Source organism: Centruroides sculpturatus, unplaced genomic scaffold, assembly GCF_000671375.1.
Source record: "Centruroides sculpturatus isolate CEXI.00-Female unplaced genomic scaffold, Cexi_2.0 scaffold343, whole genome shotgun sequence".
NCBI lineage: Eukaryota > Metazoa > Arthropoda > Arachnida > Scorpiones > Buthidae > Centruroides > Centruroides sculpturatus.
The window spans coordinates 236,926-258,392 of NW_019384530.1; the positions used below are offsets into that span (position 1 = coordinate 236,926).

Consider the following 21,467-nt stretch of genomic DNA (forward strand, 5'->3'; position numbering starts at 1 on the left):
TAAATATGCAATAAAAAAATTTTTCTCATCTAAATTACTACTATATGAAATGATTTATATTACATAAACAGCATCATAATAATTAAAAAAATATGTGTGGTTCTAAAAAATGTTTTAAATATCAAATGGGTTCTTACCTGTTTAAATAACATTCCTAATTGTTGATTATGTTTCACACACATTTCAACATCTAAAAGTATCCAAGATTTACCTTGAGACTGTACTAAATCAACCCATGCTGAAGAATCTAAAAACAATTATTTCAAATGTTCAAATACTAATATAAACCTACTATAAAATACAAAACAATTTTTATCAAACTGAATTATAGTAATTAAATATTGCAAGATAAAAATGACAGACATTTAATCTTTTGGTTAAAAACTAAAAACTCATAAATTTAAGTTTTCCAACTTAATTATATTTTAGTTACATAACTAAAAAAAAGCTAGTTGTGGAATTTAATAAAAAATAACAATAATTTGTAATAAACTTATTTTATCAATCTATCAATTAATAAAGCTTATTTAGCTAATCTTTGATTAAACAAACTGACAGAATTCTTATCAAATTTTATCATTCTGCACATTTGATGTTCCATAATCTATGTCAGTAACAGACAACAGGAGCTGAATATGTACAGAATAGTCTAATAAGATTTTTATGACTGACGGAAACTTAAATATTATTTTAATCATTAAAAGAGATATTTAAATGGTATCATAAAAAATTTCCTGTGCATTTAAAGCATTGTTTTTCAACATTCTTACTAAATATAATTATAAAATAAAATAAATTTTATTATATTAACTATAATCTCAGGAGACATATAATCACTAATAAATTTAGTAATATGTTTAAACATTTATGATATCTCTAATATTATGGCATTAGTTTATCAAGTGTTGTGTAATATTACTGTATATTTCATCTTTCAATTTCATTCTTTACAATTAAAAGACTAATATTTTTATAAATTTTTCTACTTTAAATAATGAAATTTTATATATTTCTGAAACTGGGCAAGTTCATAAATATTTGAGAATTGTAGAATTTCATCAAATGGAAATTTTATGAAAATTAATTTGAAAGGTTGGGTCATCAAATGTTTGTATTCTGGAACACTAGAAGTAAATAAAATGATGGCTCCGAGTTTTGGACAGACTGTCTTCAAATTCATTTTCATTTATGAGAATATTAGTTCTGTATTTTTATATTAGCATTAAAAAAAAAAGCAAATATAAACATCTATTAACATGATTTTAGATTAATGCCAAATGATTGCCACATTATATCAGGCTATCATAAGACTACTATTTAATAATTAAATATTAAGTAACTTGGCCTAGAGGTATACGTTAGGCACCATATCTTGATAAATTTACTAATGATAATTAAATTAATATTTTAATAAATTAATTTAGAAAGTTCTGGAAGAAAGAATTAGCATGAAGTAGGACTTGAATCCACAACTTCCACATACCATACAGATGCATTGCCAGTTATGTTACCTAGACCTCCATCAAATCTTTGCTTCCATAACTATTAATAATTTAGATATAACTACAGTAGTTGCTCATGACACTGACTGAGGATGACTTAAGTATTCACTTAACAGTTCCATCATGGATGTTATGAGATGACCAACTTAATGGCACAGAAGGTCTGTTAAAATGGACGCTTAAGTCATATCCAGATGGTGCTGTGAGTAACCAATAAGGTTATATCTAAATTAATAATTGATTTATTGAATTTATTAAAATATTAATTTAATTACAATTGTTAAATTTTATCAAGAGATGGCACCTAATACCAACTTGTAAGCCAAATTACTTAATATTTAATTATTATATAGTAGCCTTGTAGTAGTCTGATATAATCCAGCATTTGTTTTGCACTCATAAAAAGAAAAAAAAAAACAGAACTATAGAAACATGGGACATACAAAAATGTTTCAAAGTTACATTTTAAATGTTGATATTATTTTAAAAAACTTTCTCTCAATACACTAAATTAGTTCTCAAAAAGAAAAATTTATTATAAAAAATAAAATGCACAGATAGCCTTATTATTTATAATAAAATGATAATGAATATCTGATAAAAGGTAAAGTTTATTTTATTCTTAAGCAAAAAAATTAAAGTAAAAGTAAAAATTAAATTGAATGTTCACATAATTTCATTATTTATCATATGATTTACAAGTTTATACCCTTTATAGTCTGATTTATCTCATTTAAGCATAATATAATTGACACAAAAAAATATTTTAATAGGTAATATAGCAACTCATTATATAAACTCATATAAACAATATTCAAATGCAATTAGCTTATTATAAATTATGAAAAATTGAAAAAATTTCTAATAAATATACCTAAAGCCAATGTACAGTATACTTGGCATGAAGAATCTGTTTTAAGTAATCTTGTACATCCAATTACACCAATTTCTAAAGTTCCTTCATTCACTAATTCATCATTAGTTTGTTGAATTACTGGATAGACAGGAGGTTCTGGAAGCGGAAAGAAAGGACGAAATCTCATTTTATAATGTGGAAGAGTATGTTTTTTCCTTAATGTTCGTCTGATCTGTAAAAAAAAAAAATATTTTAAAGAAGACAACAACTGACCCAAACGAACACACCCTCTTCACAAAAAAATTCCAACCAACATCACACTAAAAAAAAAATAAACAAAATAATATTTTAGCCCCAAAGAAAAAGACAAACCTACACCCCCTAACATTCACCCCAAATGCATAATAGAAGAATAAGCTAAAATCCTCTTCAAAGAAATCTGATTAAACCCCCCAAGAGAGCCCACCAAAGCAGAACAAATAACTACAAATTGAAAAACCCCAAAACCACTTACCAAAAACAAAGAAGCCAACTTTTGTCAAGTTAACAAAATAGCACAAGAAAATCAACTCATCCCCTCAATAACAGAAGGAAACCACACATGAAAAGGAGCAGCCCCCAACTTAACTAACAAAGCCAAAACAATAATATAATAAAATTCAAAAACCCCAACAAAAAGAGGAAACAAAGAAGCAACCAAGATCAAAAGAGAAGCCAAAGACTGAACAAAAAAATATTTAATTCCTCTTTCATTTCTCCCCATCAGTCCACCTCAAAAAATGATGGGAAGAAATGAAAGAAGATTTAACTCTAGTCCAACTCAGGCAACAAACCAGGACGAAGCCGTCACCGCTAAAATACTACCCAAAACCAGACCGGAGCCAAACAAAATAATATAAGGAGACAACAATTTAAGGAGATTAACATTTTTGAGATATGAGCCCAATAGCTTAATTTAGCTTACCCTTAAGAAAATAGGAGTAAAAACATAATAAATCCCATCAAGATTTCCCTTTATTCAGGCACCCTATTAACAACGATAAAAATCCTTTTTGGGTTCAAATTCCAACGTGTAACACTCTTGTTAATCTAGTTAGCCCATTCTCACCTCCGCCTCCCATCTACCCCCCCCCAAATCCGAGGTGAGTGCCCAATATCATATTTATTTTCCATTTATTATTATTTCTAAATATACTATCTATTTTGCCCTACTTATATCATTCCTAAATATTATTATCTATTTTGCCGTGTTTATCTTAATCTATATTCCATAAAATAATATATTACATTTATTATTTATGTTAATAAAACTATTCTTTTAAAACTTCTTTTTTTGGAGAGACATGATCACCACTCACTCTTCATTATCTAATATTATTAATCTACTCGAAGAGTAACCCCTATAAGCCCTTATTATTCTTTCTTCCTTTTTAGGATATAGGGGGGGAATACCTTCGGGATGCGGCGCCCCCTCAGGCCCCCCCGGGGGGGGGGGGGCTATCTTGTTTTTCTCATCAAAATCCGTATCTGGAGTATATATACATCATCCAGAGGATGGATAGCATAATTTATAACGCAAATTGGATTTTAAATTTTTGGATTCGTATTCTTTATGGCGCGTTTTTATTATTGTTGAATTAAGAACACATTAAAGGTTTGGGCGGGGATTTTGTGCTGGGGCCGGCTTAATTTTGGCTAAAAACTTTTTTTTAGGAAGATTGGATTTATATTGGAAGATTAAAGATTTTGCGTTTAGGTTCTAATATTATATACTCATTTTGAAGATTTAGTTATTCTTTTAGATCTAGCAAAGATAGTGCCAGCGGCTGCGGTTATACTATAAGATCAAATAAAGTTTATTTATAAAAGGAAANGTCCTGACAGTGTGTCTTGCCAACTTGCTTCGTAATTATTTAGACTTACAGCCCGATAAAGAATCCCACTGTTTGTCTGGTATCACATAAAACACATTATTATTTTAAAAATTTATATCAACATATAATCACACTTACATTATAAAATGATATAGACCAGTGGGTGAAAGGATATCTCGTAAGTTGAAGTCTTGCTTTTCCCTTCAATTTAGTAATACAAACAGAGAGAAATGCTGTGCGACCTAATACCATATCAGCATCCACTGATAACTGAAAACCTCCATCATATTCTATAACAACTGCCATATCAAGTTCCTAAATATACACAAGTATAAAAAGCCATAAGAATCATCGTATAAAAATATTTTTCTGGTTAAGACGAATAACAATAAAAGCACAAGATCTTTTGGGCTGAAATCTATTAAATTAATTTAGTCTCATAAAATAAACTTTGTGAAGGAGATAATTGATATTATTTAATATTTAGCATAAAAGTAAAGCTACTGTTTTATGAACTATTCATACAATACATGATATAATTATAAAAATATTTATCATATAAATACATTGCATATTGCATTATTAATATATNAAAATTAAGAGTTAAAAATTTTTATTTAAATGATTAATTCATCAGGCTCTGACATAAAGACCCAATTTTGTACCAATTAATGATAAATTTACTTTAAATCATGTTCATATCAATTTTAAAAATTAATTACATCATACTAAATAATCTGGTAAGTTCTGAGGCCAAAGAAAACAAAGGCACATGTAAAAAAATTTTTTAAATTTCAGAAACAAATTATTCTGATGACAACTTTCAACTTTAAATATTGCAAATCTATAGCTTTAAAACTTTTTTCTATGTTTCTTCCTTTCAACATAGGTGTATGCAGGATAATATTGGATGTTACTTACACAGTGAGTAATGTTTATGCAATCATCCAAGACAATGAGAATCTCCAAAATTACCATACTTTGTACTATTTTCATCCTATGGACTTGATATGTTCATCATCAACAAGTAAAGTAATGGAAAGATTATGAATGTACAGCATATTTGAAACAGACTACATGTTTTATTATAGCTAACTGATAAGAGTTTAAATATGAGAAAATGAAATTATTAGTTAGATCAAATTTCTATTATTTTTTTTCTTGATTCATTTTACAGTTATAATGCTCTAGAGACTGAGCTTGGTTAATTTAATTAATAGTTTAACTATTGCACATTGAAATAAGATATAATGTTAAATAATGTCTCTGAAAGTATTTAAACAATAATCCAAACATCTCCAGAATAAATAAAATTTCATAGTTTATCATTTTTCTATTAACTGAATAGAGAATAGAGAAAATTTGATTGCTCATTTTACATGTTGATTCCACATCAGAAGTGGGATAAGAGAAGTGACTATCAAAAATTTAAGAAATTAATTCAAGATAAAAATGAATGATTGTCAGTTTAGACAGGAATGAGGTACAGACAAGAAAGAAATCATTAGCTTTTATTTATAGAATGGAAAAATAATAATAAATTTATGATTTATAAAATAAAACTTCATTTGCTTGTTATCAAAACAAGAAAATATTCAAGAAATAAAGAATATATAATAAAACTCTAATTTAAAGTATTTAAAATTTTTACCTCAATTGTTTTTCTTTCTTTATGTAATGAAATATCATTTATTGTAACACTTTTAATTATAGGCAAATTGTTTCCTAATTGCAAATCACGAATCTACAAATAATATAACAAGTTAAATTATTATATATGAAAACTTTATAGTAATTAACTGTTTAGCAATAATCATTCATAACCGCTATAAATTTTCATTAAGAAAATTTGTAAATAAAAAGATGATAAAATATTTTGTTTTCCTTAGTTAATTTCTGTCCATTTCAATAATAATTTATAACAAAATTAAATATTAAAATTCTTTATTGTATTCAAATATTTCAATATTAAATGATTTATAAAATAAGATTTTTTATTTCAAACAACAACATAGAATGTATTATTCATTAAAAATCTTTTACAGTTTTCAAAATTTAATTTATAAATAAAGTAGAAAACTTATTATTTGAATGGAAAATTTTTAAAAATGTGTATACAGTCGACCCCCCTATAAGATATAGATACGTTCCAATTTATTAGGAATCCGATTTCTTACAAGTCGTTCCAATCACAGCCCGACACGTGTCAAGTTTACGGACTACGGCTGATTGAAAGGTTTTCTTCCATAAAATTAATCGATTCTACACTAATCCAACTTAATATTTCCAAAATACGTATATTTTTTCGTAGTTTTACAGGAATCGTAATTATAGGGACTGTAATTATGGGGGGTCGACTGTAGTATTTCAATAAATATATAAAATTTTTGTTAAATTTTTTGAAAATAAAGCAATGCAATTATCATCACTATCTTCAAAAGACAGTTAGAAGGAATACTTATGTGCAAATTCTCTGAATTAGCAAATTATCTGTTTGACACTTTTGTAAAAACATAAGGTAAATGCAAAATTAAAAATTCTTACTGCTATTCGTTCCAATAGTTTTCCTGTAGTTGTTCTTTGTAAATCCAGAAACTCTCGGCTAATTTTCTTCAGAAACCATCTATAAATCAATTAATTAATATAGTATGTTAACAAATTATTTTAATTTTTATTTTAAAAAAAGCAAATTAAAATTTCAATTATATAATTTATCTATGATTAAATATCATATAAAATATATAAAAAGGGATAAAACTTTCTATATATAGCAAATTAATTACTTGAAGTAATAAAGTGAATTCATTTTAAAATATATTTTCACAATTAAGCATTTTTTATGCAAGATATTAATTACAGAAAAATTTCACTTCTTATTAAGAATATCTGTATTTAGTATATCTAAAAAAAAAAAAAAAATAGAAATTACACCTTAAAAAATTATCCTCCTTTGAAACTGCAAAATAATGATTGAAAGAAAAAACATATTATCTAAAAGAAAAATCATTTATTAGATTCCTCTACATTTCCATAAATTCTGTGTTTTAATTCTTCCAAACTTCATTTAACATTTTGTTGTAATACTAAATATCTACAAAATATAAAATACTCTTTATACAGAAATATAAAAGTTTAGTTTATCAAGTACTTTGAAGGAATTGAACTACTCATCATCTCACTATTTTAAAGCTGCTTAAAAACAAAAACGAGCTTACAGATAATAAAACTAAACAACATTAAATTTATAATTTAACAATATATACCTGTTAAACTGAACTACTGATTCATTTATCATATCATATATTCATTAAAACAGATTTAAAAGTATTTCTTAACAATTGAAAATATTTCTCTTATTGTTTGAATAAGCTTAGTCTCTTATTATTTTACATTAACTTCATTACTGATTGCATATTCAGCTAATATTATCATTAAATAATCTTATGCTATTTTTTATTGGTGTACAGTAAATGTATTCATTTTTTTAACCTACTAGTTAGACTTCAGATATATTTAACATTTTATTTAGTCTAATTACAATTAGTTGGAATCATGTGCACATCTGATCTTTCTTTTTATCTTTTTGTTTCTAAATCCTATCAAGTTAATTTTGAGTTTCCTTCTAAATAATCTTAATCTCTTCTAGCATTGAACAGAAACATACTCAGAAAAATAATTAATCAAGTAACTAACACCTTATTTGTTGCCAAGGGAGTTTATTAAAAACTAACGTTTTCAATCTACTGCATAGATCAACTTCAGGTTGAAACATTCGAATTTGGAATAACAAAGAATAGAACACCAAATTCAAATTTAAAAATAGATAAATACTGACAACGTAGCAACTAATTAAAATAAAAATTAAAGCATAAAAATACATAAATGTAAAAGTAAATGTAAAAATGATTTTTATTTGTTAACGAATAGTGGCTTATAATAATACAGTTGTCCCTCTATAGTCTGACGTTTTTTAATCCGACATGCTCAGTAGTCCGACGCACCTCCCGTCAAGGTACCCGTCCCCGTTATGTGTCTGCTTGCACAGAAGCATGTCGCGATGTGAATCTCCCCATCCAATTCTTACTTGATGACACACATTTCGTATGTTTTATGTGAGAAGTTCTGTTCAAACAGTTGGAGTAGAGAATATAGTAAGTTACTGCTAGCAAAACAATGCGAAATATGTAATTATTTTCGGTAATCCGGACACTTTTGGTAATCTGACACACCTTTGGTCCCATACCTGTCGGATTATCAAGGGACAACTGTATTTAATAATTGTATGTTATTTATTTTTACATTTATGTATTTTTACGCTTTAATTTTTAATTAGTTGCTACATTGTCGGTATTTATATATCTTTAAATTTGAATTTGGTGTTCTATTCTTTGTTATTCCAAATTCGAATGTTTCAACCTGAAGATGATCTATGGAGTAGATCGAAAATGTTAGTTTTTAATAAACTCCGTTGGCAACGAATAAGGTGTTAGTTACTTGATCTCTTCTAACATTCTTTTCTTTCTTTTTTTTAAGATTTTTCTTGTATCATTGTCTCCTAATATTGAAATTTTGTTAAATCTTTACTCTGACAGTTCTTGTTTCAAATCAAAACCTTTCTTCATTAATACCTTCTTAATTTTTTTCTGTTTTTCTTGCATCTGTGCCTATTATTTATGACAATTTTGAGAGAAATCTAATAAGTAACTCATTGACTTCCAATAAAAAAAATATAATAGATTTAGTGGTAAATCAGGTTTATTGTAATGCAAAATTCTATATTTAATAATTCATAGATACAATGTATGGTGCACTTTACTGGAGAACTCCTATTTATTATTTTATGAAAAAAAGCTATTTTACATCGTATTAATTGATTAGTACTTTACTAATATGGGACTGTGGAGGCAAGCAATATGTCAAAGTTTGACTGTATTATTAATTAAGTTTAAATTTAAAATTTTTTTCTTTACAAAATAAATTGCTTTTAGTTATTTTTATTCTTTAAAAATAATAATTTATACTTTTAATACATTGTTATAGTTTAAATAATATTTAAAAATTACCTTCTCATCACTTTAGTATCTTTCCATTCTCTGAATAAAAATTGAAACACTAAGTTTAAAGCAAGGCAGCTTTCTTTTTTATTTTTCCAATCACCACCTTCAACATATTTCAATAGTTCCTTATGTAAACATAAAAATTATATGTTAATATATTAAATATTTAATAAATATATTATATGTTTTCAAATAGATGCATAAAATATTTCAATTCTAAACATTTTATTTAAAAATATATTTTTTTTAAGAATTATGTCACAAAGAAATTTTTTAAAACTTTGAATAACAATAGATAGGCCTTGCCTGCAACAACATAAGGCAGCATTAACAAGGGAGAAAGAATAACATTTAATTACAAAATAATTTTTCTTATTATGATTTATTTAAAACTTAAATTACCACATTTTTAAAAATCATTTGAAATATTTTTTATTTTCAATTTATGAACATTTACTGGTATGTGCACAAACTAAGAAAAGTACTACTCAGAAACTATTGCCTCTAGATGGATTTGAACTCAATCCTCAAGGCAATGCCAATGAGAATTTTGGTTCAAACCCATTATATAATTTATCATATACTTAAAAGCTAACTAAAATGTAAATAAAAATCATCTTTCTGACAAGGACAAATTAGTGTTTTTAATGAAGAACATAAAATACTAGTATTATTAATTATTTTTAGTTTTATTGTTTAATTTAGATCTTTTCAAATATATATTTCTATTGTTTTGAAACATCAAAGTCAACAGTCAGGTCAGAAGTTTTCTTGACAATTTTAAAGCTGAAGTTCTTAAAATATGGACAGTAATGCCTGAACATTTATTGAAAGATGTGAAATAATAGTATAAACTTTAAATTTTAATCTATATAATAATTTTTCAATTTCAAAAAAGTTAATTATTGTAAAGCAAATTCAATGAAGCTGGCTGCACCATCATATGTTAAACAGCTAATATAATATTAGTTAACTAATTAAAGATTTTAATATTGATAATATCCAACAACAAGGGAGATTTGAGAATTGATCACTCAACTCTTGTTTGCTATAGAGAACTAAGATCAATAGTCAGTTTCTAAACAGTTCTCTGCAATTCATTATACAGAGATGGAAAAACTTGTCAGTAACAAGACAGTAAAAATGTCTAATAATATCAATTAAAGTATGGATTGACACACACAATGATTAGGAAAAGACAGAAGATAAGACACATACATCTTTGAAAATTTCAAAAAAACAAAAAATTGCAATGGTAGATGCATATGTTTATAGAATGAAAAGAATTTTATATATTTTTAAAGATGTTCTTAGTAACAAATGTTCTTAGTAAGTTTAAACAAAAAAAAAACTGCTGGATGAGTTCATAATTGCAATTTAAAATTAGCAGATAATAATCATCATTGCATAATATGCAACTATTTCAAATTCATTTTTAAATACAGATAATCCATAGGTTATCTACACAAAATTATAGTATTCGAAACAAGTAACAACAGTCTATTCTTAATATTAAAAGCATCACATAAAGAATAATTTGACAGTACAGATAAAAAATAGCTGCCAATAAAAATAAAACAAAATATTTTAAATTTACAAAAGCAAATAATTAAAACATTAGCATAAAAATAAACAGAAATGATAAAAATAGATAATGAGATTAAAGTTTAAATAATATTCATAAAGTGTCAATACGTTTGTTTTAGTATTTATTTTATAGATTTATTCACTAAACATAAATTTGTTTGTTGAAAAAAGTATTGTGGAAAGCAATTTACTTTGTTAACTGTAATGATTAATAAAGTACCAAGTTTCCCATTAATGTATAATTGAGACTGATGTAACTAACACAAATACACTAACCTAATAGTTTGGCCAATAGTTATATTTTACTGTATTCTGGTTTTTAAAAAAAAAAGTAAAATTAGAATGTATACTTTAATTTATCAGGAAAAGAAAGAAATTTATAAAAAATCATTTATAATTAATTTACCATTAAAATATTCAACATGAATACATAATAATAATAATAATATGTTTAATTAAATAGCATTTTTATTCACCTAGCTAGATGGATATTACCTATAGCCTATTGAAGGTCACTTGGAAATTCATTATCCTATGGGAGATTGTAACTTCAAATTTAAGATGCAGGGGGATTTTTTAGCCTTTTTTTGGTCAAAAATTGTATCTTATATGTCATAAAATACAGTAAATTAACACATTAGCATTTGATTACATAATTTATTTTACTGAATTTCCTATAAAAGCAGATTAGCTCAAAACAATGTTTGCCTTGTCAAACACTTATATTTTATAAATTGCCATTCAATAGTTATATATACATCAAGACCAATAAAGATAAAGTCAAAGTAAATTTTTATACTGAAGAAAGATAAATGATCCTAAAAGACACCAGTTCAAAGATAAGATGTAGATTCCTTGGTGCATTTCTAGTGTACGCACAGATTGTTATATCTATATCATTTAATTCAGTAGAAGTTTGTTAATCTGGAATGTCTGATAATCTAGCACCCCTGAAAAGTAGCCAATTATCTAGAAAATTGTCTGGTAATCTGCATGCTTGTACTACACAAATCAGAATTTGTTTGGACATTTGATGTGTTATACCCCAGGTGAAATTGAAATGAAGATAGGGATGCAACCATGCATAATGCTATATATCAGCAGATCAACTGTGAGATTGGAAATAACACAACCTAGCATGTGAATCATTTATAGACAATATATGTTTGGGAAAAAATTGCAGTATATGCACATAAACCATTGTACAAGTTGATTTTGTGCAGTAATGTATTCATTATTATTTTTGAAAATTTTTCAATCTCAACACAGTGTAGTCATGAAACGTATCATTTTTAGATTGATTAAAGAGCATGTATAATGTCAAATCCAAAGCATATAGCAACATGGGCTAGTATAAAATAAACATCAATATCCATAATATTTAGATTATATATAACTTATTGAATTTTTTAATAAAACAAAAATGGGCAGTAATCCATCATCTTCAATAATCTGACATTCCTCTGGTCCTGTAGGTGGCAGATTAACAAACTTCTACTTTACACTTTTATTGTTTATAATTTTTTAATATATTTAAAATATGTAATGTAAAAATATTAGTTGCTTTTAATTAGAAATATAAGTAAATCATACTTCTGGTAATTGGCAAGGTACAACTTCAGGCACAGATGGTGAATCACATATAGGCAATCTCAGGAAGAATTTGTAGATGAGGTAGAACTGGAGTACTATTGTTATTATTGATCCCACACATATAAATGAAATAGCTAGGAATATCATGATAAAATCCAACAATTTTATGGAATATGTCTAAAAAGAAAAAATATTTAAATAAATAAACATATATTAATGTTTATTTATGTATTTATATATATGTTATACATTTAAAATTTATTTATATTCAAGTGTTAAATTTTGATTCAAATTTAAACTTTAATTAAATATTATGAACTAATAATAATTATTAAATATTATATTTTAATTAGAATTAATTAATGAGTTTTTAACAGTGATATCTTGTATGTGGATAATTGCTATTTTCAATATAATTAAAATCTTGAAATAGTTTTTGAAGATATTTGAAAAATCAATTCAAAGATGTTTGTAGTCATAAATGTTAATGTCTAAATAATTAAACTCTGGAAATCTTTTAAATATTTTATTTATTTTACAATAATATCAGTTATCAATTTTCTAAAAATATTTTTACCTAAATTATATAAATATATCAGCAGCTATCTTTAATTATAAAAATAGTTATAATCTAAATTTATAATTAATTAATTTTACATAAATCTATCTTATATNGTATTTATGTTATATTCATTACCACTACAGATAAAATAATAGAATAAAATAATGTATTTTACTTTGTTTTTTTAATAATTTTTATCTATATATCCATATATAAAATATCTATATATTTTTTTAATTTTGATGAATTTTCTAAGCAATTGCTACTGTCATTTTCTGTTTCTAATATCATACATAATTTTCATCTATTATTTTACTTTGTGAATTGTTCAGTATATTTCAAGAATTAAAATTTATTTCTAAAACTGTTTCTGATTAAAGATGCAAATCTGAAAAGTATGCAAAGAAAATGCTAAAATAGAAATTAAGATATTTTTATATATATATATTTTTTAAATATCTTATTTTTATTGAGGTTTATAAGATTTCTTGTTTATGACTTACCAGGTGGACTGGTTAATAATGCAAATTTTGCAATCAAAGAAAACACAATAATTTCCAGAGAAACATCAAAAGTGCTTTATTAAAAGTAATGTCCATTGCTATCTACAGATTTCCCCCATCTTTCAGGTAATTTGTGGATACCATCCCAATAAAACTTTTTTGTTTTGAGGTAAACCATTCAGAGACCCATTTTTCCACTTCTTCATACGTTTTGAAGTGCTGCTCAGAAAGTGCATGTGCCATTGATCAGAACAAGTGGAAATCAGAAGGAGCAAGACCTAATAAATATGGCGGGGGGTTAATACTTCCCAGACAAAATCTTTTAACGTGTCTTTAACTGGTTTTGAAGTGTTTGCTTCATTATCATGAAGCAAAATTACTTTACCATGTCTTCTGGCCCATTCTAGTCATTTTACGATCAAAGCATGGTTCAAATTAATTATTTGATGTTAGTAACAATCAGTATTAACAGTTTCATCTGGTTTTAGAAGCTCATAATCACCACACCTTCTTTATCCCATCAAATGCAAAGCATTGTCTTCTTTCCGAAGTAATTTGGCCTTGCAGTCAATGTTGCTAGTTGACCTGGATCAACCCATGATTTTGTGCATTTGGGATTCTCAAAATAAATCCACTTTTCATCACCAGTTACAATCCAATGCAAAAAAGACTTTCTTTCAAGCTGTTGTAGCAACATTTTACTGATGACTTTTCAGTTTTCCATTTGTCTTTTGTTCAGTTGATGTGGCACCCATTTTCCTTTTGTTAAAATCTTTTTCATTGCTTGTAAACGATCAGAAAGTGTTTGCTGAGCAATGTTTAATCTTTCTGTAAGTTTGACATGCATCTTCATCAATAATGTTTGTAACTGTTGGTCTTCAAACATTTTTGGTTCACCTGAACATTTTTTGTCTTTCATATCAAAATCATCACATTTAAAGCATTTAAACCAACGTTCACAAGTATCTTGAGATGGGACATGTTTACTATAAGCTTCCCGAAGTATACAATAACTTTCAGCAGTACTTTTTCAAAATAAAGTAATGAATTAAAACTTTCTTCAAATGCTTTTTTTGGGGGGGCACAAAATTTGACATTTTTAAGCATAAAAATATCTATAATGTTAACACCTTCAGAAAATTTGACACAAAGTTTTAACGCTTGTTGTCAATACAACAAAATGGCATACATATCAAATTGCATATATATCAACATATGGGTAATGACATCTATTGAACAAAATCTGCATTATTAACTGGTACACCTGGCACATAATAAGCATCCTTATTAAACAAGTAAAATAAAGTTAATTAAACTGTTTTTTATTTACATTTAATTATCCTCTAAGAGGAACTTAAAAGTTTAATATGAAAATAACTCTATCAATTTCAAATTTTAAATTTAAACATAATCAATTCAAAAAATTGATTTTTTTCCTATGCAAATTGTCTATGAAAATTTTGAAAGAAAGAAAAATCATTACACATGTTTTTAATAAAATTGCTACTACTATTGTTAATGTAATTCTTTCTGATATTTTTCAATTTTACATCATCAAAAATTTTATTTGTAATATATTCATGGTAATCAGACATTATCTAATTTAAAATACATAATTTTAATACATAACACAGAAGATAAAACATAATTAAATAGCAAAAATGTTGATTCACTACTTTACTTTAAAATGTACTGTACTTTAAAATATTTACTTAGTAGTATATTATCAGTAATTTAATATTTATGTACATATTTGTTTAGCTTTAGTTGTACATTTTTTATAAAAATACTGTTTAAATTTTATTTAATTTTTTATGTTCAAAAATAATTTGAATATGAAGATATCTTTTTAAGATTAACAATCTTTGTTTCTTATAAATTTTATAGATAATGAAAGTCTGAAATTTCTTCTTTATAGATATTTGAAACTACAAAATGTTTAAAAATATCTAATTATTGATGTTTATTTCTTTTCATATGCTAAACGTTTGTTTTGTATTATAAAATATATTTTTGAGTTTTCATTTGAAGATCAACATCTATTCACAGAGACAACATGAAATACAAATGAGTTTAAAATTCTTTAGAATGTTAGAATTCTAAAAGGCTAATACGTAGCAATACTGTTGTAATAATTCAGTCAATGCTAATTAATAAGAAATAATTCACTCATTAATTGTTAATTAATTAACAGTGATAATAAGACTTGGAGATTGGACATTTTTGGCAAATTTCAAGCTTATCAATTGATGCAAGCATCTATTCTATATATGAAAAATATTAGTTATGCTAAAATCCTTCAAATGCATTGTACTAGAACTAGAAAGCTACTAGAAAGGCACTAGAAAGGGTTAAAATTTCAACTAGTTACCTCTTAAGATGCTTCTCTGCAGGACTGCTAACCAATGCAGAAAAGCCTCAATAATGCTGCTCTTAAGCTTGTGTGCTGTACTAAAGAGCCAAGAAATGTAAACAGAACCTATGCTTACAATGGTTCTGAAGAAACACTAAAAGAATAATCAATACAAGTTTTATACTGTTCAAAAAAGTTCTATTCATAAAACTACAAGATGAAGCCAATGCAATTTTCAGATACAAAAACATTTTAATAATGTTCATTAAAAAGATTAGTTAAAGAAAAGAATTTCTATTTTTGAAATATAAAACCACTCATCCAATATTTTAGAATTTCAATCCTATATATATGAGATTGAAATTCTAAAATATTCTTAAATTGAAATTCTTTTTATATATATATTAAACAATTCATAAGAGTTATAACAGTTTAAGTATAAACTGTTATATACAGTATAACAGTTTGATCTAAGATTTTAAGCTTTACAGTTCAAAAGCTAAAAATATATTTTAAAAAAATTAAAATTCTGAATTTGAATATTCATTTCTTAAATTAGTCATTCTTTTCTAATCAATTTCAAAGACCTGCACAAATGTATAAGGGAAAAAATGAAACAAGTGCATTAATTGCACTTTTTACATCTTTTATTGTACAGTCTTAATTTTAAATTTAAAGATAAAACTAACAATAGATGAAAGGGAATTATCAACAGTTGAAAAACTAATCAAAATGAACATAAATTCAATTCAACAATCAAATTAAAAACTAATTACAAATGATGGTTTGTTATTGACATAAAAAAAATTAATATAGAGTATTAATAAAAATTTTATAGTATGTATGAAATTTTTACTGTCAAAAAGTAGAAAAAAAAATATTCATATTTTTAGTTGCAAAATTAACAAATTATAAAATCTAATACATATATATATATTATTTCTATATATGTTGTATAAAAGTCCTTTTTTTTATATAAGCAATGGCACGTTCAATAAAATTTAACATAAAATTAAAGATTGAGTTTATATCTTTGCATGTATACAATAGATAGTTAATAACAACATGTGATACTTACATAATATAAAATCATAAAATTTACAGGAATTACAATAGAGAAAAAAATAATATAATGATAAACTTACATAAACTAAATGTTTTTAAAAATCTTATCAAGTAAAATGAGATAAGATGATAAATAAGCAAAAATATAGTTGGGAGATTACATGATGAAAATATCAGAAGAATAAAAAAAAATTGAATGAAATACATCAAGATGCTAAGCAAAAGTTTTAAGGAAGGAAAAGGACCATATGAAATTAGTATTAACTAATTTAGCCTTGACTAATGATTATGAAAAAGCAATATTATCTATTCAAGAATAAATATTGAAACATATTGTATAAAGTGAAATATTTAATATACATTCTATTTATTTAAATTGTATCATATCATTAAATTGAATATTTATTTATTTATAAATATATTAACAATACTAAAAACTTTAAAAATTCCATCTTGAAAATTAATCTTACATATTTAGACTAATTCTGGTAAATTATTTATATAAATTATTAACTTACTAAAATTACAAAAAATTAATAGAAAAATTGTTTTAAGTTAGTAACAGAAATTCTTTTAAGTGAGAAAATTATGACTTAAAGTTGAAATGGGTCAAAATTATTCTGATATAAATACATGAATATAATTAAAAAATTACTTCTTGAATTTTCTTTAGTTTAAAAGAACTTCTGTTAATAATAGTTTAACTTCTGTGATAAAGACACTTCTCTTTATTGAAAATAAAGTTTAATAATTTATTGATAAACAAACAATAATAATGACAAAAGTAAGAACAATGCAAATTTTATTGGTAGAATATGTTTCTATGACAACCATGTTTGAACTAAAATTTTTTTCTCTAGAACAGTGGTTCTCAACCTTGTTCCATGGAACATAGTTGTTCCACAATCTTGGCCAGAATATTCCATAAAAAAAAGTAAAAAAAAAACAATTTCAAAGTTTTTATTGCAAATTTATTCCAATGTACTACTACAATACCATTACTTTATTTGCAGATGTTTACTATTTTATTCAATACAATAAAATTTATAGTTTATTGCTTCATTGTTTCATGAGAATTGCAAACATGGATTTGTGTATCAATTTTTAAATATATTGATGCTAAATGTAATAAATATGATGGTGTTCTGTAGCCTCAGAAAGGTTGAGAACCACAGAACAATCTGAAATTTTAATGGTCAAATGATGGAGTTTTATATTCCAATTCCACACAACATTAGATACTTCTGGTAATCCTTTTATAAATAAGTATGGCATATCTTTCAAAAGTTGTTTAATGAAATTCAATGTGATCCAAATTTTCTTGCCTAAAATACTAAAGATAGAAATATGCTTATAGAAATGCAGCAATGGGATTATAATTCTCTAATAATACTCTACAATGCAAATTTCTTTATGTTAATTTTTAGTCATGTAAAACATCTGTTGTAATGTAATTCAAGAGAATCATCAAAAATATTAACATTAAAAATATCAATATTAGTATATAATACTAATTAGTAATTACATACTGATGTTCACATTACAATATCAATATTAGCATACAATGTAATATATCCTGAATCCTTTTTATAATTTTAATAATGTTACATAATTTAACAATTTGAACAAACTCAAAATTATGTTTAATATTTAAAATTTATGTCATTAATGTATTTTTTACCTCCCTCTTTTCACCCTTTGGATACTAAGAAGTCATATATATCATAATTTGAAAAAATTTATAATTTAAAATCCATTGTTTTAATACCTTTCTTCATATCATACCCATGGAATTTGTAGAAAGTCTTCAATTTAGGAGTTCAGTCTTATTCTAAATTTTAAAAAAATTACTATTAAAATCTTTATATAACAATATTATGAATAAAATATTGAAAATTACATTTAAAAATAATATNAAATACAGTAAATTAACACATTAGCATTTGATTACATAATTTATTTTACTGAATTTCCTATAAAAGCAGATTAGCTCAAAACAATGTTTGCCTTGTCAAACACTTATATTTTATAAATTGCCATTCAATAGTTATATATACATCAAGACCAATAAAGATAAAGTCAAAGTAAATTTTTATACTGAAGAAAGATAAATGATCCTAAAAGACACCAGTTCAAAGATAAGATGTAGATTCCTTGGTGCATTTCTAGTGTACGCACAGATTGTTATATCTATATCATTTAATTCAGTAGAAGTTTGTTAATCTGGAATGTCTGATAATCTAGCACCCCTGAAAAGTAGCCAATTATCTAGAAAATTGTCTGGTAATCTGCATGCTTGTACTACACAAATCAGAATTTGTTTGGACATTTGATGTGTTATACCCCAGGTGAAATTGAAATGAAGATAGGGATGCAACCATGCATAATGCTATATATCAGCAGATCAACTGTGAGATTGGAAATAACACAACCTAGCATGTGAATCATTTATAGACAATATATGTTTGGGAAAAAATTGCAGTATATGCACATAAACCATTGTACAAGTTGATTTTGTGCAGTAATGTATTCATTATTATTTTTGAAAATTTTTCAATCTCAACACAGTGTAGTCATGAAACGTATCATTTTTAGATTGATTAAAGAGCATGTATAATGTCAAATCCAAAGCATATAGCAACATGGGCTAGTATAAAATAAACATCAATATCCATAATATTTAGATTATATATAACTTATTGAATTTTTTAATAAAACAAAAATGGGCAGTAATCCATCATCTTCAATAATCTGACATTCCTCTGGTCCTGTAGGTGGCAGATTAACAAACTTCTACTTTACACTTTTACTGTTTATAATTTTTTAATATATTGATACTATGTTTTGAGTAATAAAAAAATATATGAATGGTGTTCTGTAGCCTCAGAAAGGTTGAGAACCACAGAACAATCTGAAATTTTAATGGTCAAATGATGGAGTTTTATATTCCAATTCCACACAACATTAGATACTTCTGGTAATCCTTTTATAAATAAGTATGGCATATCTTTCAAAAGTTGTTTAATGAAATTCAATGTGATCCAAATTTTCTTGCCTAAAATACTAAAGATAGAAATATGCTTATAGAAATGCAGCAATGGGATTATAATTCTCTAATAATACTCTACAATGCAAATTTCTTTATGTTAATTTTTAGTCATGTAAAACATCTGTTGTAATGTAATTCAAGAGAATCATCAAAAATATTAACATTAAAAATATCAATATTAGTATATAATACTAATTAGTAATTACATACTGATGTTCACATTACAATATCAATATTAGCATACAATGTAATATATCCTGAATCCTTTTTATAATTTTAATAATGTTACATAATTTAACAATTTGAACAAACTCAAAATTATGTTTAATATTTAAAATTTATGTCATTAATGTATTTTTTACCTCCCTCTTTTCACCCTTTGGATACTAAGANTGCCAAAGCATAAGAAAGAATTTTTGCATTCTTGAATCATATCTCAAAGGCAAAAGATGGCGCGGAGATATGAAACCATGGAAGAAACAGAAGTACTTCTAACATTGCTACGAGAAAATTATCAACAAAACAGAAATAATCAGACAGAAGAGCAACTTGAAAATTATAGGGGAACACATCAAATCAGAGAAAGATTATGTAGAGGAAGAGAAACAATCTTTTAGATAAAAAAACTATATTACATATAAATGTACAAACAAATAAAATTTTTGCCCAGTGAAGTGGGTACTTGTAGCTAGTATATTATAAAAAATCTGATTCAAATATTATAATTATATGAAAAAAAATGAAGTTAAATTCTTATTGCAATTAGAACAAATTTTAATAAAGCTCTATGAATAGAGAGAGATTCACTAACATGCTACAAAATCCCAATATTAAAAAAATTTTTTAATCTAATTATTACATTAATACATTAAAAGTAAAGTATTTAAAAGTATATATACTTGTATATATACTTTTAAACATTATAATCAAATTAAAAATTTTTAAAGTTTTTATTTATAGTAAAGTATAAAAATTTTGTTCAAATATGATAAAATAAATTTACAAATCTATCAACTTAAATCAAATAATAATAATTTATATTATAAATAGTTATTAAATTTAAGAGTTTATTTATTTTGAAAGTTTTTTTTTAAACAAACTTAATGATTCATATTTAATTTTGTAAAAATTATTTTATATAAAAATGTTTGTACTTTTTCATAAAATACAAATATTAAAACAAAAATACTTTTAAAATTCATATAAAAATGTGCCATTTTTACACACAAATCTTTAACAAATTTTAAAAATCATAACTATAAATTCTAAAGAGAAAAGTTATTTATGAAAGATAAAGTAATTTATGCTTAAATAGTAGTAATAAAAATAAATTTAAAATTTGATGATGTGAATTATTTCTTTAGAAAAAGAACATTAGTCCACACCAACACTTGTCTAGTCAGATAATTATTTCTTCAGGAAGGAAATACCAAACATTAACAGCATAGAAACTACAAATCAGTTCC

The 21,467-nt window shown here is 25.0% G+C and overlaps 1 protein-coding gene across 1 annotated transcript in view; it reads right to left on the minus strand.

The window, feature by feature from the left end:
• The window catches only part of LOC111623000 (PDZ domain-containing protein 8-like), a 63,605-nt gene that overhangs the window by 5,355 nt on the left and 36,783 nt on the right, over positions 1 to 21,467 (minus strand). The window contains exons 3-10 of the mRNA XM_023365479.1: positions 18,721 to 18,783; positions 12,470 to 12,646; positions 9,296 to 9,414; positions 6,777 to 6,855; positions 5,884 to 5,976; positions 4,371 to 4,547; positions 2,377 to 2,590; positions 138 to 247 (exon numbers count right to left, since the gene is read on the minus strand). Of these exons, the coding sequence (XP_023221247.1) occupies positions 138 to 247; positions 2,377 to 2,590; positions 4,371 to 4,547; positions 5,884 to 5,976; positions 6,777 to 6,855; positions 9,296 to 9,414; positions 12,470 to 12,616 (939 nt within the window). The 5' untranslated portion in view covers positions 12,617 to 12,646; positions 18,721 to 18,783. The remainder of the gene's footprint in view (positions 1 to 137; positions 248 to 2,376; positions 2,591 to 4,370; positions 4,548 to 5,883; positions 5,977 to 6,776; positions 6,856 to 9,295; positions 9,415 to 12,469; positions 12,647 to 18,720; positions 18,784 to 21,467) is intronic.